Here is a 23,584-nt window from a genome sequence, read left to right on the forward strand (position 1 = left end):
AAGTATCCTGAAAATTTGAGTTCTTAAAAGTGGGTAGGCAATAGTCAGGGGAAGATACAATCAAAAGAATGAAGAAAAGAGTTTTCAAGGCAGAGAAAGTGGAATGTATGTTTGAAAGAATTGAAGGTTGGTGCTTTGAAAAATGGCTATGCCTTTAATGTGCCTGTGTGACTTATATGTGTTCTATTTCCTACTTGATTTAAATCAGCCGATTTGGGCATGACCTGATTAATGAGATTCATGGGAATAAGCCTACCTCTGGTCGAATGAAGTTATTTGTTGAGTGAACTCATGCACATCATTTGCTATTTGGCAAAGCAGAAAACTATGAGATTTGATGCGTATCGGCCCTCATATACCCCACTCAGAGTTGTGTATGGATCTTGGGTGATTGGTACTTCTGTTAAATTCCCTACGAGCCCAAATGTCAAAGAAAGAAGTGTAAAGACATTCATCCCTCAACTTTTTTTCACCTGTGTACAATCTACTGAGGGATTCGCACATGATTTTTTACTTTTTGATCTTTTAACATAAATGAAAATTATGATAAGTATTATAACAGAACCCAAATTAACCCAGAATTTTACAATTGTTAATATTTTATTGGTTTTTCTTCTAGTTCCAAATTGAGAAGAAATATAATGTTAGGAATATAACTCTCGTCCTCTATAGCCATTGTCCCAGTCATATTCTAAGATCCCCAGAAGACAAGTGTTGTGAGCTTGGTATGCATCCTTCCTTCCACTTTGGTTCACATATTCTTAGATACACATAAACACATACACAAACAATTTATAGACTGTGAGTGCATGTGTGTGTGTGTGTGTGAGATTAATGTTAATTTTGTCTTATGGAGTATTTCAAGCATTTACAAAATGAAATAATGAAATGAAAACTCACATAGCCAGCACTTACCTTCACGACCAACCTTCATCAATATCCTCACTCACTCACTTAGCTCTCAAATATCCTCAATTATTTTGAAGCAAATCAGAACCATAATATTTTCTCAGTGCATAAATAATAGTGACTTTTTTTTTAATACACAGCTATGCTCTCATTATCACAACTGAAAATAAAAAATAATTCCATATGATAAATATCCAATTTTATTTCCCCCTAGTTGTCTTCTAATATTTATTATACTGTTTGTTGGAATCAGGATCCACGTAAGCCCCATTGTTTGGATTTGATCACTATGTCTCTTAAGTGTCCTTAAAGTTATAGGTCTTCTTCCCATTATATTCTAGCTACTTATTTGTTTTAAAATGCCTGACATGTGTTCTGTTGTTCCCTACAGTTTGGAATTTATTGACTTTATTAATGTGGAAACTTTTTTAAATTGAAGTCTAGTTAACATATATTATTATATTAGTTTCAGGTGTACAACACAATGATTCAACAACTATATACATTAGGCAGTGCTTAGCTCCTGGGGTGTAGCAACCATCTGTTACTATACAGCATTAATACAACCGTACTTCTGCATGCTGTACTTTCTATCCCCATGACTTATTTATTTTATACCTGGAAGTTTGTACCTCTTAATATCCTTCAACTATTTTGCCTGACCCTCCACTCCCCTCCCCTCTGCAACCACCAGTTTGTTCTCTGCATTTATGAATCTGTTTCTGTTTTTGTTTATTTATTTGTTTGTTCACTTTTTTGGTTTGTTTTTTAGATTTCACATTTATGTGAAATTATATGGTATTTGTCTTTCTCTGACTTACTTTTCTTATCGTTACACCCTCCAGGTCCATCAGTATTGTTGCAAATGTCAAGATTTCATTCTTCTTTATGGCTGAGTAATATTCCATTATATTTATATGTGTGTGTCTATGTGTATACATACCACATCTTCCTTATCCATTTGTCTATTGATGGCCACTGAGGTTGCTTCCATATGTTGGCTATTATAAATAATGCTAAAATAACCATAGGAGTGCATATATCTTTTCAAATTATTGTTTTCATTTTCTTTGGGTAAATAGCCAATAGTGGAATTATTGGATCATGTGGTATTTCTATTTTTAATTTCTTGAGGAACCTCCATAATGTTTTCCACAGTGGCCACACCGATTTACATTCTCACCAATAGTGAATGAGGATTTGCCTTTTTCTATGCATGGAGAGGCATTTACCATATTCTTCTATCCCTATTTCCTAAGAATGGGTAATTACATCTAGAGGTTTGATGAAATGCAGGTTTGTTATTTTGAGCATGACTTCCTCACAGATGGTTTTGTACTTCTTCAAGAGATGTCTGCTGTCCAGTGGTCCCTTTTTGTTCAGTAGGTGTAATTGATGGCCCCTTCCTAGATGCATTATTTCTTTAGGAGATATAAAATGGTGCTCCCTTAATCATTTCTTCTTACTTTATCTATTGACTATGTATGTGTGATTTTTTTTTTTAGTGTCTAATGTCATATTGTAGTTATTCTGATGCATTTTATTTTAACTGTCATTGCTGATGAAGAAATATTTAACGGATTCCTTATAACATCTATATGATGTTCCATTTTATAGCTCTTTGACTATTTACCATTGGCTATTTAGGTTGTTTTAAAGTTTTTACTGATACAAACAAAACTGCAGGCAACTTCTGGGTAATAATCTTGTGGTGCTCATAAGCCAGAGTTTCCACAGAAGATGAATGTTTAGATCTTATATTCTGTTCATTTTCAGTTTTACTAGATGATGCCAAGTTTTTAAGCACTTTTCCCAAATCCTTGTCAATACAAAATACTGTTAGACTATTTTTGCTCTCTTTGTTATTTTAAACTTTACTTCCAGAATAACCAATATGTTTTATATTTTATTGACCATCCAGATATTCTTCTGTGCACATTGCCTTTTAATATGCCTTGAACATTTTGGCTTTGATATGTTATCTTTTAGAAATCATAGTGATTTCTAGAGCTCCTCTGTGTAGCCAAGTACATAATCTTTGATCAATAGGGATGTTGCGGACATTTTCTCGCCCCCCCCCCCCATTACCATCTGTGTGTGTGTGTGTGTGTGTGTGTGTGTGTGTGTGTGTGTGTGCGCAAAGGTATATTTTTTAGTTTACTGATGAAAGAAAATCTAGCAGTGTTTAGAACTATGAAAATGATAGTGTGAGACTATCTGAATTCGGACCACAGCCGTAGAACTGCCTAGCTGTGGAACCCTAACCCAATTAACTTCATGTCTCATACCTAAACATTTGCATACATAAAATAATAGCAAAAAGAGTATCTACTGCTGTTCCTTCTGCTTAATTTTGCTGTGAATGTAAAAGTGCTATAAAAAATAACCTTTTAAAAGGAGAAAAACAGAAGTAGCTTCCTTGTGGGTTTACTGTGAAGACCTAATGAGACAGACAGGTTTTTTTGACAGTGCCTCACACATGTAAGTGTTCTTTTAAAATTAGCTGTTGTTGGGGTGCCTGGGTGCCTTAGCCGGTTAAGCATCTGACTCTTGATTTCCATTCAGGTGATGATCTCAGTGTTGTGAGATCAAGTCCCACATCAGGCTCAGTGCTGGGTGTGGAGCTTGTTTAAGATTCTCTCTCTCCTTCTGTCCCTCTCCCCTGCTCCCTCTCCTTCTCTTAAAAACAAACAAACAAAAATTAGCTATTGTTTTATTTTCAAATACAAATTTTATCACAGTTAAGGTTATTTTTTCTTGAATGGTTTTGGATCACTTGGACATCTTTTTTTTTTTTAATTTATTTTTTATTTATTTTCAGCATAACAGTATTCATTATTTTTGCACCACACCCAGTGCTCCATGCAATCCGTGCCCTCTTTAATACCTACCACCTGGTACCCCAACCTCCCACCCCCCGCCCCTTCAAAACCCTCAGATTGTTTTTTAGAGTCCATAGTCTCTCATGATTCACCTCCCCTTCCAATTTCCCCCAACTCCCTTCTCCTCTCTAACTCCCCATGTCCTCCATGCTATTTGTTATGCTCCACAAATAAGTGAAACCATATGATAATTGACTCTCTCTGCTTGACTTATTTCACTCAGCATAATCTCTTCCAGTCCCGTCCATGTTGCTACAAAAGTTGGGTATTCGTCCTTTCTGATGGAGGCATAATACTCCATAGTGTATATGGACGACATCTTCCTTATCCATTTGGTCCGTCGAAGGGCATCTCAGTTCTTTCCACAGTTTGGCGACCGTGGCCATTGCTGCTATAAACATTGGGGTACAGATGGCCCCACTTTTCATGACATCTGTATCTTTGGGGTAAATACCCAGGAGTGCAATGGCAGGGTCATAGGGAAGTTCTATTTTTAATTTCTTGAGGAATCTCCACACTGTTCTCCAAAGTGGCTGCACCAACTTGCATTCCTACCAACAGTGGAAGAGGGTTCCCCTTTCTCCACATCCCCTCCAACACATGTTGTTTCCTGTTTTGTTAATTTTGGCCATTCTAACTGGTGTAAGGTGATATCTCAATGTGATTTTAATTGAATCTCCCTGAGGGCTAGTGATGATGAACATTTTTTCATGTGTCTGATAGCCATTTGTATGTCTTCATTGGAGAAGTGACTGTTCATATCTTCTGCCCATTTTTTGATATGATTGTCTGTCTTGTGTGTGTTGAGTTTGAGGAGTTCTTTATAGATCCTGGATATCAACCTTTTGTCTGTACTATCATTTGCAAATATCTTCTCCCATTCCATGGGTTGCCTCATTGTTTTCTTGACTGTTTCCTTTGCTGTGCAGAAGCTTTTGATTTTGATGAAGTCCCAAAAGTTTATTTTCGCTTTTGTTTCATTTGCCTTTGGAGACATATCTTGAAAGAAATTGCTGTGGCTGATATCGAAGAGATTACTGCCTATGTTCTCCTCTAGGATTCTGATGGATTCCTGTCTCATGTTGAGGTCTTTTATCCATTTTGAGTTTATCTTTGTGTACAGTGTAAGAGAATGGTCGAGTTTCATTCTTCTACATATAGCTGTCCAGTTTTCCCAGCACCATTTATTGAAGAGACTGTCTTTTTTCCACTGTATATTTTTTCCCGTTTTGTCAAAGATTATTTGACCATAGAGTTGAGGGTCCATATCTGGGCTCTCTGCTCTGTTCCACTGGTCTATGTGTCTGTTTTGGGGGGACAAGATGCCGGGGAAGTAGGAGGAGGCGCCTTTTAAACCTGTACCCTAAAGTGAGCTGATTACCAACCAAAGAACTCCAATCACTTGGACATCTTAAGGCATCTTTCTACTCTTTTTTTTCCTTCAGTTTTCTGCTTCTGGAAAGGAATGTGGTATTTACTATCATTGCTATAAAATAATAATGGAAGAAATACTTACCTTTATCTAGTGCTTTCTATGTTACAGAGACAATGCTGGACTCTGTATACATTTTATATAATTCATTGTACATAATAACGCAGCATGATTATCACTCCACTTAAAGGTAATGACATAGAAGCTTAGAAAGATTTGAAAACAGTCAGCAAATAAGAGCAGCAACAATTTAGACTACATTTTAACCATTTGTTACTTCCTACTTGGAGGGAAAGAGGAAGGATTAGACTTGCTGTCATATATTATAGCTACAAGAACCTAAAACTGGGATGTGGAGAATTGGATTGTTGTGCCTTTTCTACTCCTGGTAGAAATATCTCTGGGCTTTAGTGGGCTTGTCAATAGAATCAGAAGGCAAAATCTAATCACTCAGATTCTTTCCCGTTCTAAGATACTCTGGTTCTTAATAAAAGTTGCACCCATATAGATGATCTGGGCAGGGCTATTTAAAACTGTGACCACCTTAATATCCAACAACAGAGAATAAACTAAGTAAATTATGGTACAATTATTTAATGAAATATTATGCCACCATTTAATTGGTAAATATGAAAACTGATGTTTAAATGTAAGTATTCTTATGATACATTGTTAAATAAAAAAAGAGAAAATATACTATATTATGCTTATAACTGTGCAAAGATATGCATTCAAAAATATAAAGATATACAATGGTTGTGTAATAAATAATTTGGCTATCTTTGTCCTCAGTTTTTAAATTTTATGTAACCTCTAACATCTTGGAATTTCCTGAGTGATGAGAGGCTTTGTGAATCATGCCCACCTTGGATCACACCTGAGTTTATGCTAATGAGATGACTTGGGATGGAGGTCAGTCACCAGGAAGACGGAGGATTAGAGGATTGGGCTTTGAGCAGGTAATACCAGTCTGGACCTCCAAGAAGGGGAAAGGGGCTAGAGATTAAGTTAATTCACTTTGCCAGTATTTCAGTCAGTCATGCATATGTAATGAAACCCCAATGAAAACTCCAGAGAGCAAGGTTTGGGGCAGATTTCTTAGCTATGAGGTTTTGGGAAGGGGAATGACGCATCCTAATTTCTTGGGGAAGGGACATGGAAGCTCCATTTTCAGTATTCTACCAGATCTCACCCTCTGGGACTCTCCGTTTGGTTGGTCCTGATTTATATCCTTTATAATAGAACCTTTAACCATAGGTATAGTGTTTTCTTGAGTCCTATTAATCATTTTAGCAAGTTATCAAACATGTAGGAGTCATGGTAACCCCCAAATTTACAGCCATATAGTCAGAAGTGCAGGCGGCTTGGGGACTCCTAAATTTGTGCCTCCATTCTTGGAACCTTCTAGATTGCTGAACATGTTCTATATGTTTATTGGGATGATGATACCATGGAAGTATGCACAGGTTTAAAAAGTCAACTAATTATGTACTAAGATGTATACACTTTTTAATATAAGTTATTTGTCCACTTAAAAGCTAAAGAAAAAGATCAACATTGCATATGTTTCAAATGAACAAATTTGTTGTAGGCTTGGGGTAATTAGGATTTTTTATTAGTGTGTTCTAATGTGTGAATGTGAGTAATATAAACTCAGATTTTTCTAACTCATAGTTGGTATAGTAAAGCCACCAGGGCCTCAACCCAGTGTCACCTAATACTAGAGTCACAAATGTCCAGGACAATGGGTATCACAAAGCTTGATGGTGGTACCTGAGGGAGACGGGGGCAGAGTGGGCGGTTGTGCATCTTAGCTGGCTCTGCCACGTAGTAGTGTGTGATAGTAGGCGAGGGGCAGTGAGAGTATCTCAGTAAGTTGATAGGATGGAAATGACGCTGATAACCATAAAAACACTCAGTAAATTCCTGTGAGTGTAACCTTTAGAGTTATCGTTACTGACCATTGTTACATAGAAATACCACCTGGAAGAGACAACCTTTATATTTCTGAACTTCTAAACTTCCTGGCATTTCAGTTTTTATTCTTTGATTTTAAAATTGAAAGACACAATAATAAGAGGAACAGAAAAAGAGAAAGTCTCATAGAGCAGAGCAGGAAAGGTAAACTCAGGGCTAACCTCTATCTGCAGAAAATACAATGGGCATCCTAGAGAAGGGAATCTTGAGCTGTAGCTGTCCCTTGTATACTCATTTACAAATCAATTTAGCAGAATGCCCAGAGGAGATGTGAAGGAAAAGCAAGACCTGAGATAGAAATGCAAAGATGCTTAAGCTTGAAATGAAGAAAAACATATTCATTTGGCTTTAAATAAGGCCATAGGCTGAGTTTGAAATTGAATTTTAGGCTAGAGTTTGGATCAGCATATCAATAGGTAGTGTATCATTCTTACTTTTGTTTGTTTGGGGGGCTGGATAATATATTTAGAATACCCCACTTCAGAAATTAGATAAATATGTATTACAATAACAGGAAGATTTTACCATTTAATTTAGTTAATTCTAGGCTGCCTGAGTTAAGCGGAATGTATCGAAGCTTTTATGGATCTGATTTCTCTGTGTTACATTTTTAGTTTGGTGTCTTTACTTTCTTTTGAAGGCTTTACATTTCATTCATATTCTTGTGTTGGTCTGTATTACTGGATCATTATTTTCCAAACTGTACGCATTGAACAAGGATGCTAAATTTAAAAACAAAGAAAATCAAAGTTTTGGTTATATTATTTTAGAAATTATTTATTCAAAACAAATGTTTTTTATTACAGGTCATCTCAGAGAATTTAATATTTTATTGTGTGCTGTGAATGTCTAGGCTGTACTATCCAGGTTTCCTGCAATTTTTTTGGCCCAAGAACACTTTTTCCTACCTACACCCATTGGCATCACTTGAGACTGATTGTGTGGAAAAACTCCTAATGATAATATGCATACACACAATAAAGTATCATTGTTTTGGCAGTGCATACCTATTGTGGGTAAAACCAACACATATGACTTTCTTTTCAAACAAAATGTTTGATTATAATGGCAAAAAATGATATGTTTTGACAAAATTCAAAGTGGCTATGTATGTGTGTCTGTGTATTGGTGTGCGTGTGTGTCCCCTGGATTGATAATAGGTGCTACTTTTAGTTACATACCATGTGATATCATTTAATTAACTATGTAACAATAGAAGTGGTTATTATTGAGATTTTGTCCTTTCATGATTCTTTGTTGTAAATGGTTTTACTTATACTTGGAGATGTGGATATTAGAAAGGTGAATATGATTCATGCTCATCAATAAAGGTATTAAACTTACCATTTCATTGTACTGGATTTCTAAAATGATAAAGAGAATTACTTTTGTTGGTGTAACTATAGTTTGTTAAATCCATCTTCGAAATATAATTCAGTTAAGTGGGTGTTTTTTTTTTTTTTTTAAGTATACTGGGGAATAAAATTGTCTCTGAAGAAAAATACACTACTTTGCATCTTGAAATTTGATTTTTGTACTCACAGTGATCAGAGCATCATTCAATGCAAATAAAAGAATTAAATCTAGAGAATATGCCACATTTGCATTAAGTGTCTAGTTCCAAAACACCTCCTACACAAATCTGGATTGAATATGGTGACTGCTTTCCCAGTGTTCCTGAAAGACCAAAATAATGTGCTGCTCACTAATATATGATAAAAATTCAGTACTATTCATTTTCAGAGAACATCTTTAATATATATGCATAATTTATTCTTATTTTATAGTATCATTATAAGAGGATTTCTTATAATAACCCATTCCTAAATGGGTTATAGACATAATTCACCTTATCCCCAAATAGAAATGGTTCCCATTTATGCACCGAGCAGATGCAGTAGCATATGATGAAGCAACTATCTCTGAGTCCGTGACCTCTTTCTGCTTTTAATACTTCTTTAGCTTCTGGCTAAAAGGCAAATTATCCCCTAGTGTTCCCTGTGATTGTTGTCCAAGCAGCATTGTGATGGCATCTTTAAAAAAGTTATAAAAGTGATCTGGGGAAGCAAAAGGAAGGCTATTGGAGTATCCCAGAGTCACTCCTGGCTTTCTCCAGCCTCTGCATCTTCCACTGGGCTCTAAGGAAATGGGGGTGAGATGGGATTGAGGCAGGTTTGGAAGATTAGCTGGGGTAGAGGTAAGGGACTTGAAAGAAAAATATATAAAGAGAAAAGAACTGTATACTATGGCCTGTGACTTTTCATACTATTATTCATACTACTGACAGTAGGTCTAGTCTAAGAGGGAGAATGTAATTTTAAGTTAGTTTTTAATGTCTGAATTAAGATGCCAAACTGAATTTAGGAATGAGCTTTAGACTGTGTGTTAAGACTTGAAAAGGTAATACAATTTACTGGAGGCAATTCACATATTCATCCCCTGACAAATGGATAAACACATTGTCATTTATCCGTACAAAGAAATACTACTGAGCAATAAAAAGGAATAAGTTACTGATTCATGCAACAGCATGGATGAATCTTTTTTTTTTTTAAGATTTTATTTATTTATTTGCCAGAGAGAGAGAGAGAGAGCGAGCACAGGCAGGCAGAGTGGCAGCAGAGGCAGAGGGAGAAACAGGCTCCCCGCCAAGCAAGGAGCCCGATGTGGGACTCGATCCCAGGACGCTGGGATCATGACCTGAGCCGAAGGCAGCCGCGTAACCAACTGAGCCACCCAGACGTCCCAGCATGGATGAATCTTAAAAGAATTATTCTATATAAAAATGTCAGGCACAAAAAACCACACATGCTCCATGATTCCTTTATATGATCTTGAAGAAAGGGCAAAAAAATAGTGACAGAAAGCAGACCAGTGATTTCAGAAGTGGGTGTGGGAGTCAGGTGTTGAGAGGGACAGTAGGAAACCTTCCCAGGTGATGGAAATGTTTTGTGTAATATTACTACTGTGTGTATTTGCCAAACCTCATCAAATTCTACACCTAACATTGCTAAATTTTATTACATATAAATTATACCTAACTAGTTTTAAAAAATATGATATGATTTTTTAAAGTATGATAAAATTCATTAGTAAGGAGAGAGGGGTTCTTAGTATTTACTAATACTTGGAAGTGACCAGAAAAATAAGGGATAGCTGAGTTTCCTCCAGAATTAGGGAAAGGATTAACATCAAATAAAAAATGTCACGTGATGATGGAAGGTAAAAATGATTACACCCATGAGTTCTTCTTGATCATTGTAACTGTTTAATATATAAACCACCTAGCCTAGTGCTTAGCACATAGAAGACACTTTTAATAAATGCTAAGTGCATTATTTTTATTGTGCATTAGGAGTGCCTAGACAACCTAATAGAAATTGTGACTTTGTAGACAGAAGCTTCCTCCTACTTACTATGAAGACAACCTATCAATGAACTGGTTCTGATAATTTGAAATACAAAAGAGATGGAATTTATCAATGACTTGTTTAGGGTAATTAATAAAGTACAATGTATCAAAGAGGCTGAATATTAGAGAATCATTTCACAGACACATTCTTGGCTTTTTTTTTTTTTTGAGTGTCGTATTATTTCTGAGCTATCCAAACCCTTTTTGAGAACTCTCAGAAGAACTTCAGGTCTGATGAGAGTTAAAGTTCTGAACTTTGCAGGCATCCAACAGAATTCATGGCCATATGTGTAATGTTTGATTTATTTGAAATGTTTCTTGGCCATGTGAGAAATTAATCGTGTGCCAACAATGATTATAGGAGTGTGAGGCTCTGATCTTCATGTGCGCTGTGAGAGAGAAAATATAATAGCCAACATTTATTTACACTATAATGTGCTTAGCACTAGGTAGATTTCATGATTAGGTAGATTTATGAATTATCACTTTTGAACCTCATCACCACCTTAGGAGACACAGATAAGCAAAGACGTTGCACCAGTATTAAGAAGCAGATCAAAATTTTTATCTGACTCCAACAGTTGAGAACCACTGATGTGGACAGTAGTACAAAGCTGGTGAGTTTTATCAGAGCCAAGTTGCTGACATTATGTATTTGGTGTCACTTGACCTAGCCTGGGAATATGGGATGGAGAAAGATAAACTGGTTTGGTCCAGACCCTCTGAACCTCAAATAGTAAGTCCATAGGAGAGCAGGCTATATTAAATGGTCATAAATGATTTTTGAATGAATAGATAGCTCCATGCATTTGAATTCTTAGAAAGTAAGATTTGTATACTATATTCTTAACACAGAAAAGATAACCAAAAGTAGCATAAAGTTAATGTTGGATTATAGTGCATAATTTATTCTCAGAACTACTCCTCTGACCAAGTCTACTTATAGGTCCATTTTAGGGCAGTGGCATAGACTCACTTCTGTGTAAGATTGCTGGCATTTGCAATAATTTAAGTTTTGATAAACCTTTAATTATATTTTAGGATTATCAAACTGAGACAATTGTTGAACAAAAATGAGAAAAACTTTTAATACGCAAACTCTAATGGGTACTTTTATCATTTTCTTATCATACTGAGCTTTGAGCTTATTGTCTATTTTCCAAGAAAGTAGAAATGCTGTTTCCTAGAATAAAAATGTTTTTCATAATGTGAACAGTAGATTCAAGCTGTACAGATTGGCTCTTTAATGAAATAGGCAACATTCCAATGGAACTGACAAGCTTTATTTCTATTTGTTGTATTTTCTTTCTCATTACAGATGGACCCGATTCAGAAAGCTGTAATAAATCATACATTTGGGGTTCCTCTTCCTCATCGAAGAAAGCAAATCATATCATGCAACATTTGCCAGTTGAGATTTAATTCCGATGTAAGTTTACCATTTAGTATTCACTGAAAAAAAAATGTATTACGCTGTTTTAATCTTGCAGAAGAGATTTCTTAAACATTTTTCTCCAATAACTGAGAGTGTCAAAATTTGAAGATAACATTTTAACTCCTTATGTTCTTTAATTTTGGAGTTTATTTTATTATTTTTGGTTGTTTACTATGGAAACATATATGTTACCAGTATTTTATACTTGCAGTTTAATGGTATATCTCTCTATATATATTTTTGGTCTTTTGGTAATGTTAAATTTAGGTAATATACTTTCCCTTTGGGGAATAGTCAGATTTAGGACCAAGACTTTTTTTAATAAATTATGCCTCTAATATAAGTCCCAGATTATCTTTCAAGGCCAACATTTTGCTTTGTAATTTTTTAAATCTGCCTTGGTGGTCCCCAATTCCAGACCAGCCCTTGTGTCCTTAGTGATGTTTGTGTTAGAGTTCTCGAGTTATTACCCTAGAAGTATTGGCAGTTTAATAGGGAGTCTTAAAGATCTCCAAGCACTCAAGCCCCTGATGAATAAATCTTGGAGAAAAGTGGAGAAAATGACAGTGAGGAGGACATTTGTGGACCTGACCAGTGCTTGGCAAATCATTTGCAGAGAGTCATTCATATCTTCCATACCTTTCTAAGGATCACAAAATCTCTGGATTCATCACAGTGAAGCTCATTTTGGCTTGTGGTCAATGTGAAAAATACTCCCTGCCTTCCCCAACCTCCTTTGGTGTGGAGTTGGTCCTGAGAGGTACAGAAAAGAGAAGGAGTGTTGGTTTGGAAGGACTAGGAAGAGAATACTGCTGAAGTATAGATATTCTAGGCAAACAGAGGACCCCATCCTATCAAAGTTGCCCAACCTCCGAGGTGCCATTATCTTGCCCTAAGTGGATGTGCCATGTGGAGAAGACCACCAGAACGATCTGGATGCTGGAGATTGTTGGGCCCTCCAATATTTAATCTTTCTCGGCAAGCAGGTCCTTTAGGTGCTCTGGTAATGAAGAAAGCATGTGAGGTAGTCATGCACAGAAAAGAGATGTAACAAATAAACTGTCTTTTATAAACAAATAAATTCATTCTGTGAGACCATCTCATTTTGTGTAAGGATTGCTATGGTCTTATGAAGTCATACCTATTAGTACAATCATCAGGTAGTTTTATAACATTTCTTCTGTTGGCTTAAAAAAAGGTAGATTGCCTGCATATCACCTAGACAGTATTTGCTGATATAAAAAAAGAATACACTGAACATATAGCATTTTATTTAAAGAGAGGTTTTTGGTTTTTGTTTTGTTTTGTTTGTTTTTCAATACCGAGTGCTTTGATTTGATTTGGATTTTTAAGAAAAAATCTTTTCAACTGATAAATGTCATATAATAATCTCTTTCAGTAAAAAAAAAAAAAAAGTCCTCTTGACCTGTACATAAGAGTTCTGAACTCAATACTTGCAATTTTGATCATTTCTGAACATTTAGTGAACAATCATATAGTTCTGTAATTGCTGTTTTAAGTCTATCTTTCTTGATTTCTTTCCTTCTTAAATCTTACTGATATTTCACTTTGGAACTGATCAGATAATAAACAAAAGTCTCCCAGGAGCCATGCTGTCAGCTCCTTACATCTAATAGGGGTTATTTCAATATCTCCTCCTGCCAACAATTTCACTGTCAATATTTTCTCCTCTGTGTTAAGTGAAAATCCTGTAAACTGGGAATCAGAAAGAGACCTCAAGCTCATTGTCCCCAGTTTCCCACTAAATCTAAGAAAACCATCTGCCACATCTAAGCTAGGTCCTTGGTTGGTGATCTCCAGCTGTAGGTCACTCACCACTTCAAGAAAATAGTCTCTCTCTCTCTCTCTCTCTTTCTTTCTTTTCTTTCTTTGAGTGTTTCTAATCCTGTTGATGGATATCAAAGTCATGCTTAAGGTCTTCAGAATTATTACCAGCTATGCATTAACAATAACATACAGAACATTTATGTCTTTTATAAAATGTAATCTTGTTTTATTTCCTTGATAAGAGAGAATAACAATTTATTTTGCCAATGAAGTTTCAAGTTGATATAGAAATCAGTATGTATTTATCGGGCACAGTTGATTCTCATTCTCACAATTGTGTTTTCAGGTGTGTATGGCATGTGGTACATGGAAACTGGCCAAGGTATTTGGAGAATTTAGACTAATTGGTCTGGGTCATAATGGTTACTGCATTAATCTTCAATTACTGCTGTGATAAATCATGGCAAACTTAGTAGTTGAAAACAACATAAATGTATTATCTTATCTTTCTGGAGGTAAAAGTCAGAAATGGGTTTCACTGGTCTAAAATCACATTGTTGGCAGGCTTATGTTCCTTCTGGAGGCTCCAGGGAAGAATTCAGCTCCTTGCCTTTCTTATCTAGCTTCTAGAGCCTACCCTTTTGCTCATGACTCCCTTCCATTGTTAGAGCAAGCAGTGGCCAGTTGAATCCTTCTCACATTGAATGACTCTGATGCTCACTCTTCTGCCTCCCTATTCCAAACTTCAGGACCCTTGTGATCACAGCGAATTCATCTGGATGATTCAGGATAACTTCTCTATTTTAAAATCAGCTAATTAGCAACCTAATTCCATCTACTAACTGAATCCCCCTTTGTCATATAATGTAACATACTCATAGTTTCCAGGGATTAGGTCTTAAATATCATTATTCTGCCTGCTACAGATACTCATTTGGATGTTTGGCTTAGATTTGAACTGAATTTTATGACCACTTGAATTTATCAGATAATTACCCAGTATAGCTTCATTGCTCTATATAAACTGGACACGTCTGAATTCGTTGCTTGTTTTTTATCTTGAATCTCAAATGAAAATTCACTATGCAGTGCTAATTTTTTAAATTGCAGTTTTAAAAAATGTGAAAACCCAGTGGTATTAAATTTATAAATGACATAGCAACCCTTTACCTATGATTTACAAACAAAATATAATTTTTGTAAAGTTGAAGTATAGGAGCAGAAATTCCTTTAGAGACTTAAAAAATGTCTCTGCAGCATTCTTATGTTATAAGGGGAACTAATGTTCTGGAAATATGGGATTCGTTTATGAGTGACTGGTCATGTCCACAAATATTACTTTTATAAAATATTTACTACTGAGTGCCATGATCAGTTGGATTTATCATCCATTCATTCACATATAAGAAAATAATCTACATTAAGAGGAAATACAAATATTTTCTAGATAGATACATATAGATATATCTCATATTTGACCATTTTAAACCCAAGAAAAGACTTCTTAATCCCCCCAAAACTGCATCTGCTTCTTCCAGGTGAATCTGGAACTTATCTTCCTGTTTCTGTTCTTAAACCTAGAATTATTTTGGAAAAGTAACACTGTAATTCACTTGTGTGCTTGGATGCATCCTCAATCACATAGGAAAGTATTTTTGCCTTATGAACCTTTTTACATTTCAAAGCTTCTTCCCCTTCCAATGAAAATAATAACTTGTAGTTCTTTTCATCTTTGCATCATGAAAATTCAATTTCCTTTTCCTCTATGGTTTTACATATTTTTTAACCCTTCATATTATAACCTGTGTAGTTTGGTGTTATGTAATACCTGTACAGTACATTTTCTATTTTTGGCCCTGCAGAAATCTGTTTAAGTGGCATATTATACTATATGCACTTAAATGAGATAGTTTTCTCCTAATATAGGCTTTTTCTTTGGAAAAAAAAAAGAGAGCTTTTCTCGACATTTACATGAAACACACATAAGGGTTATGCAAAAAGTTCCCGACTGAAGACCAGAAGGCTGTAATTTGTCTGGTTATTTTATCAGCATCTTAAAATAAGCATAAATTACCATTGACTGAGCAAGTTATTAAGTGTACCTTTGAAAGACAATTTATAGTAGTACCAGCATGGACGTAATGTTATTAAGTGAGATGTCAAATGATTGTTTGATGACTATTTATAGAGTGGAAAGTAAGATCTCAGGCCCCAAACCAAACAATCATTAAGTTGTAGCATTTAAGAGTCAGTATGGTTAACCGACAATAGTATTTCATAATATGTTAGAGACAGAAGAAAAAGTTTCTAATTTCCCACATGGAACCTGAGGAGCAGAGAATATAGGAGACATACAAGGCCGCCCAGCCAGTCACTGGTCACTGGCCAGCAAGGTCAGTGTCCACTCTTGTGGACACTCTTGTCACTCTACCTGCCCATCTGGTTTAGGCCGAGTAGCCAGTCCATCCAAAGGCTCCAGCCAATCCTACAGTAATGGTGTGGCTAGAGATCTGTGTGCTCCTGGAGAGGGAGGCCTGGGAGCTCCTTCCCTCGCAGAATTAACTGGATGTGTTATCTGCTGGAGAAAGTCCTCTAGAGCCTGGGGTAGGCCTTGCCTGACAGTGTTTGTGAGTACTTTCCAATGGCATCACCCATATTCAGTCACATGATTGAATCATAAACATGGTGAAAATTTAAGTACAAATGCAAACTAGTGAGTGATAAATATAGTAGCAATGTATCCTTTATGACTTAGGACCATCAGGCATCAATTACAATGAGATGCTGTTTTGTAAAGAAGAAGGGAAAACTACCTCATTAGAAGGTCACAATCCTTGTCGCCCAGATCTCCAGAGGGGATCCTTGGGATTATCACTGAGATAATTGATACATTTTTCAGTGGAATTATAAAATAGAAATTACTGTTGTTTTTATATATTTTAGCACCCTGGGATGTAGTAAAATTAACCAATATGTCTGAATTTAATTTATATCTGTGTTAACTTCTGTAACCAAATGAAACAATATAATGATGAAGTTGCGAAAAGGAACATTTTTCTTACCAAATGACTAAATTAGATAATTAAATTCTTGTAATATCACGACTTCAGACACATCTTTTAAATATTTAAATCTATAGTCTTCTGGGGGGTGTTGATATTTAAAGGAAATACTGCATGGAAGGAGAGAAAAAAAACCAATGGTGGTTGTGCTGGAGTTGAAGAACTCTTCCTACTTCTTTCTACTTTTATTTTCCAAATTTCCTTTATAAGCATGCTTAAATTTTATAAGCTAAAAAGGAATTATTGCAGCTACTATTCTACTATGACTTAAAAAAACACACACATACACATATTTTGTCCTAAATTATAAATTCCATTTTGAAGGTCTCAGTTAAAATTTTCTAAATATTTCTTGCCTATTTCTGGCAGTGTCTGCTGTCTCAAAACATGTCCAGGAGAGTTCATAGATATCGTAGTCTCATTCAGATTTCAGCATTTTATTGCATATCCTAGGATAAGGGTTAATAGAAATCTATGCATGGGGGGGAACCTGGGTGGCTCAGTGGGTTAAGCCACTGCCTTCGTCTCGGTCATGATCCCAGGGTTCTGGGATCGAGCCCCGAATCCAACGGGCTCCTTGCTCAGTGGGGAGCCTGCTTCTCTCTCTGCCTCTGCCTGCCACTCTGCCTGCTTGTGTGCGTGCTGTCTCTCTCTCTGACAAATCAATCAATCAATCAATCAATCAGTCTATGCATGGGGATGTGCATCTAACCCCAAACCCAAAAACAACATCCAGGGAAGCTAAGTATAATGACAGGAAGATCACTGGATCAGGAATTAGACAACCTCTTGTTTAGATCTGCCCCTTTTTCAGTTGGCCCTGTGTCCTGGGGCTCTTTGTCGAATTTATAAGTTCCGTAATCACCTTATTTAAAATGAATAGCCAGGGGCTCCTGGGTAGCTCGGAAGGTTGAGAGCCTGCTTTCACCTCGGTCCTTATTTCCAGGTCCCAGGATTGAGTCCCCACGTCAGGCACTCCGCTCAGCAGGGAGTTTGCTACGCCCTCTCCCTCTGCAGTTCCTCGCAGCTCGTGCTCAATCTCTCGCTCTCTCTCTCAAATGAATAAATAAATACAATCTTGAAAAAAAATTAAAAATAAAATGAATAGCCATTCCTTATGCCATGTTGTAAGGATTATAAAACAGAACATGCAGGCAATTGGATTACAAACTGCATAGCCAATGAAATGGAAAGGTCATTTTTATGTTACAGGATGAATAATGTGGTTATCACTGTTTTGCTCTCTGAATGTAAATTAATTCTAAGAAATACTGAAGTTGGAAAATATCTATCCTTAAGAAAAGTACTTACAGGGATCTACCCTGTTGGAAGTGCCTGTATTCAATGTATTTTGGGGTTGATTTGAAGTTCTCACTACTCCTGTATCTTTACCTTTTACCTTTTAAAAACTGCAGGGTTACCTTGTCCTGAGCAAAGCTGCATTTCTTAGAAACTCTCAAAGTTTCTTTAAGTCTGTTGCTGCTGCTGCTAAGTCCCAAAAGATTTTCTGAGGAACCCAGTCAGAAATTAAATTTCAGGCAGCTTTGAAACAAATACCTCTTTCCTAAGAGAGTGTCTCCTGTTCATCTTCAGGACTCCCAGGGCTATTTAGAACTTTGGCCTGTGCACTGTGGCATTCCCATGGGGTGCTTTTTCTTCTTCAAAAGTACTTCTATGACAGGGCCATTCAGCTTGTGTATGAAGAGACATGTCTGGGGCCTAATGAGGTTTAGTTGCACTGTCATGTCACCCTTGTGTCGGGAGCTAGCTCTGGGGCGTGTGGTAATGGACTGTAGGTTTGGCTGCTTTTGAATCAAAGGGCCTGAGAGGTCCCTTTTGAAGGGCTTATGCTTTGTGTGTGCATTTGGGCCCCATTTCATCACTCAGCCTCACTACCTTCTGCTTCCTGAATGGAGCCTACAGCTCTGTCAGGAATTCTCAGAAAACAAAACTTGGAACTGAAGGACTAGGCAGGAAATATTGGGTCTGGCTCTTAGAGATTTCAGGAGAAAATGAACCAGTCAGGAGCATAGGAACCTATTTAAGCATCGTGCTTCTTTGGCAGGCTTTTAAAAATAAAACTTCAACACTGAGATATTTCGGGACTCTCTGAATCAGGCTTTGATATTCCAGAGTTTCATCTGTGGATGGGATGAAGGTAAGGGACCAAAAAAGAGAACTCTTTATAAAAGAATCTATATTCCTCTGGGCTTTTTTCTTTATAAACAAAGAGAAACAAAATAATAAAATTCACTCTTCTATCAGATTCTCCTACGCATGGAAAATTTGACCATTTTCTCTAGAAAGAGAAGTTGATTTAAGATATTATGAGTAGATGTGTTATATAACTTCCGGGAATCAAAGTGATCTTTGTATTTCTATGAACTACTGTGAGCACCTCAGAGAACAGTCGTGTATGGGACTTAAAGATGTCTAAGAAGTCCTTCTTTCCATTTTAGAGATTGTAGAATTGGAAAAAACGAAGGTCAGAATATTAGTTGACTTTTCCAAGGTGTCTAAGCTGTTGGAACAGATGGTAGGGCTGGGAACAGGGCTCATAACTCCCAGCATAGGCTTCTATTTGCCATATCAGGTGACATGCCCTAAGAGAAATTTATCTTGAGGTTTGCACTGGCGTCAAGTGACCATTCTCAGCTAAGACCACTAGTCACTTAAGTTCTACACTCAATACAGAAGTTAATCAAGGTGGATACACTCATTGCTAAATTGCTAGAAGTACAGATTGCTGGAGTGTAGAAACACCTTTCAAAATTGAGAATCACTTAAAGAACAGTATGGCTATACTAAATATTGAAGGAAGCAGGAGAGAATCTGTGTTGAGCTCTGTCATCCAACAGCACCTACTGAAGGCAGAGTTTTCAGAAGAGTGTTAAGCATGGGCAAAGCATGAAAGGACAGAAAGTGGAGAAAGTAGAATGTGAAGCAAGATGTGTATTTCTTTTTTCTTTTTAAGATTGATTTATTTATTTGAGAGAGAGACAGAGAAATAGCATAATCGTGGGGGGGCGTGCGGAAGAGAGGGGCAGAGGGAGAAACAGACTCCCTGCTGAGTGTGGAGCCAGATTGCAGGGCTCCATCTCAGGACCCTGAGATCACAACCTGAGCTAAAATCAAGAGTCCTATGCTTAACTGACAGTGCCACCCAGGGGCCCCTCCCTTGTCCTTTTTGTTATATGTCATTATGGTTCATTCAGCACTTAATACCATCAGTTTTGCCATGGCCCTGTAAACTAGGGCAGAAGAGGAGTTTGTTCCTGGGCAGAGAAATAAAGGAATTTAAGAAAAAGTTAACTCCTATTAGCGTCTATTCTTCTGTCATTTTGGATTTTGTGGCCCTTTGTGTCCTGGCTTCCTCAGCTCTGTTGCTCTGTGCTATCTCTTGTTGAGTCCTATTGTCTGCATTAATTAAACCAGAATCATTGTACCTTTTTCAAGGGTTCACATGGCCAGGAGATTATAGATGAAATGAACATACCCATTCATTTTACCACCTCCACACTAAAATTTTCTTGTGATGACTAGTTTAAGAGTGGCTATTTGGTTTTACTGCCAGCTTAGGGAGATTGAAATTGTACCAAGCATGCTATAAATTGCTCGCTGCATTGGGATTATGGTGCTAGAATTTCTTAGATGACATTGGAACAAGAACTTGAGAAAATGGATGTATTCCTTCAGACTCTCTAGATTTCTGTATAATCTAAGTCTGTTTTAGAACACTGTAGTACACCCAACATTCTGGCCCAGATTCACCTTTTTCAAGCCTGCCAAACCTCATTTTAAATGCAAAATACTGCCTCTGGGATCTGTTGTCTCAGTCCAAATCTATGTTTTGATGTTAATTGAATGTGATAGTGGTAAAGGTTGCAGTCATTTGGGGAGTTTATTCCTTGGGAGGAGGGAGGGGGGGAGGGCAAATGGAGGCATGGTGTGCTATGAAAGTTTAATTTTCTGTGTCTGTGTGTGATTTTCAGTAATACTTTGAGAAGCAGAGAGGCAACTTTTAGGAATAGCATAGGTAACATTGAGCTATCTGTGGTTTCCTTTTTAGTGTGCCTAAGTGAGCCTTTAAATTCCTTACATAGGAAGGAATCTGTGGAGACTGAGGTATGGCAAATTTATTCTTATCAGGTTTATCGGGATATCAGATCCGTCTGTACAACGTACACCTTCTCTTAGATGCCTTTATAAATAAGGTTGCAGAAGGTAGTCTCCTAACAGGTTTTTTTTATCCATTTCCCAAGCAGAGCTTATTTTCTCTGCATCAGCGAACTTGTCATGATAATCAACTTTTTTGTCCCAACCATCAATCACTCTTGATTACAGCTGGGTAGAAGTTCTGTTCTGTTGATCAGCTCATCAGTGCACATGATATTACACCTGGAGGCCAGTACAAATCATCCCTCGATGGGGAAAGCGTTTCCCTTCAAGGCTTTTGTCGATGGTTTTATCATTTACATTTGGGTTTCATTGAGTTGTCATGCCTATCTTTAACTCTGCTCTCTCATATGAAATATTCTCCTGAAATAGCTCTCAAGGTTTGGTTGATAATTTGTGCTATATTGTTACTATTATTGTGCTTTTGCCTTCCTAATTCAAAAGGGTAGCTTATAAACTATTGTTTCCTTATTTTCATATTTTTCCCATTCTTAATGCAGTTATTGTATGATTAAAATCATATGAATTATAATTCGATGAATATTCAGTACTTCTGTAAAAAAACAGTTTAGCATATGTTTTAGTAGAATGTTTGCAAGTCTAATTTTGTTGATTTTTAATGGTTTCCTAAGTTAGGTTTTTGTTTTGTTTTGTTTTGTTTTATGTTTTGGCTTGGGCTAGGGAATATTTATCTTTAATTTTCATCTTATTTTAAGCAACACTAAGTAGCTATGTTCATGTTTTAAAAAACACTGAGAAGTAAATGCTTTAAGATCAATTAACCAAAGACAGCATTACTCTTAGCTGTGTCTGTAATATATGTTAAGCAGTAAAATTATTTCTTATCTAGGTCAACTCATATTTCTTAAAACAGGAGCATTTTCAGAGTAGTACTAGGGCAATGATAGAACATTATCATGATAAAATATTTATTGATTTCATAAAGTATTTAAAATAAATATATGATTAAAGAAACATTTAATGTATCCTTTGTGTATGCCACAAAGATACTTTCTCTCTTTGATGCATTTTGTTATATTTTATTACTTTATAAAATCCAAAACAGTAATTTAGAGAAGCATAAAGGATATTTTAACATTTAGAGTGCAAAACATAAAGAAAACTGAATGAAATATGAAATTATAAAATAATGTGGATTTGATTGGGATTTCTGCCTTCCCCTTAAAAAGGATAACTAGAAAAGCCTGAAATTTCTTCTATGGCCGGACTTCCTATGATGATGATTTATTCCTATTTTCGAGTGAAAGAAGACAACAAGGAGAGACTGCTATTTTATTTGATACCAACATTTAGGTATTATTAGTTCTTACTTTAATCAATAAAATAAAACAAGGGCAAATGGCATCAATTAACAAGAAAGTGATCCATGTAGAAACAGAAATCACAAAACACTAAATTGGATTGGTTTTTTTTTTAAGTTTTTATTTATTTATTTGACAGAGACAGAGATCACAAGTAGACAGAGAGGGGGAAGCAAGCTCCCTGCTGAGCAGAGAGCCCGATGTGGGGCTCAATGTGGGGCTTGATCCCAGGACCCTGAAACCACGACCTGAGCCTAAGGCAGAGGCTTAATCCACTGAGCCACCCAGGAGCCCCAAATGGGATTTGGTTTTGAAAGGCTGAGTTAACAGCTCAAACTGTGGTCTTGAGAGAAATCTGTGGTCTTGACTCTCTTCCCAGGATAGGAGCTGATCACTTCAGGCAAGAGATGCTTTGTCATTTTGCAGGCTTGACAATTAACAAGAGTATTTGCACCCCCTCTTGTGGCTCCTCATTAACAGTCAGCAGACTGGATCTTGTAATGAAGAGTAGGTCAAAATAGTTCATCTCTTCTTAGCCCAGAGACTCGAGTCAAAAGGTTTGCCGCAGGAACTTGTCATCTTAGTCTGCCATATGAGTTTTATACTTTTAAACAGTAGCTACAGTGTATAACCTAATGCCCAACTTTGAAAATCATACCTGCATAAGTGGCCATGTTTATATTATATTCATAAAAAAGATTGACTGAAAAATTTATTACAGTTTATTGGAGACTGGTATGAAATGACAAACCTTTATTTTCAATAACTCAAGGAGAGGTTTCCTACTTTTTTTTCCCCATTGTTTACCCTGTGGAGATGTTTAGTTACATCTAGGAGTAGTTCTTTAGCACATTCCACATTGGCCGAAAATTTAATGCAGATTTTGGAAAGTGAGAGATTTGTGGTGGGATCCAATTATGAAAATTTTACCATGTCACCTCCTCTAACTTGAAACACATTGTCAGTCTTTACATTGAAAAAGAAATGCTGAGAATTAAAACCTCAGTGGAAAACAAAGATTCCACCAAAGGTATTTCCATTGAAGGTACAAAAACCAAGGGGGTTCTTTGTTGTTTAAAAAAAAAAAAAAAAATTCCTAAGCTACTGAAGAGTCTTGAAAGAGTAGGTGCTAACATAGGTATATCTCATGAAGAGATATATTCTCTATAAAAAGTTTCTGAATTCTCGT

The 23,584-nt window shown here is 36.5% G+C and overlaps 1 protein-coding gene across 2 annotated transcripts in view; it reads left to right on the forward strand.

The window, feature by feature from the left end:
* The window catches only part of ZNF385D (zinc finger protein 385D), a 914,313-nt gene that overhangs the window by 780,046 nt on the left and 110,683 nt on the right, over window positions 1-23,584 (forward strand). For both annotated transcript variants that reach the window (XM_032331133.1, XM_032331196.1), the window contains one exon: window positions 11,931-12,041. In XM_032331133.1, coding sequence (XP_032187024.1) covers window positions 11,931-12,041 — 111 coding nt within the window. The remainder of the gene's footprint in view (window positions 1-11,930; window positions 12,042-23,584) is intronic.

This window comes from Mustela erminea, chromosome 1 (assembly GCF_009829155.1).
Source record: "Mustela erminea isolate mMusErm1 chromosome 1, mMusErm1.Pri, whole genome shotgun sequence".
Taxonomy (NCBI): domain Eukaryota; kingdom Metazoa; phylum Chordata; class Mammalia; order Carnivora; family Mustelidae; genus Mustela; species Mustela erminea.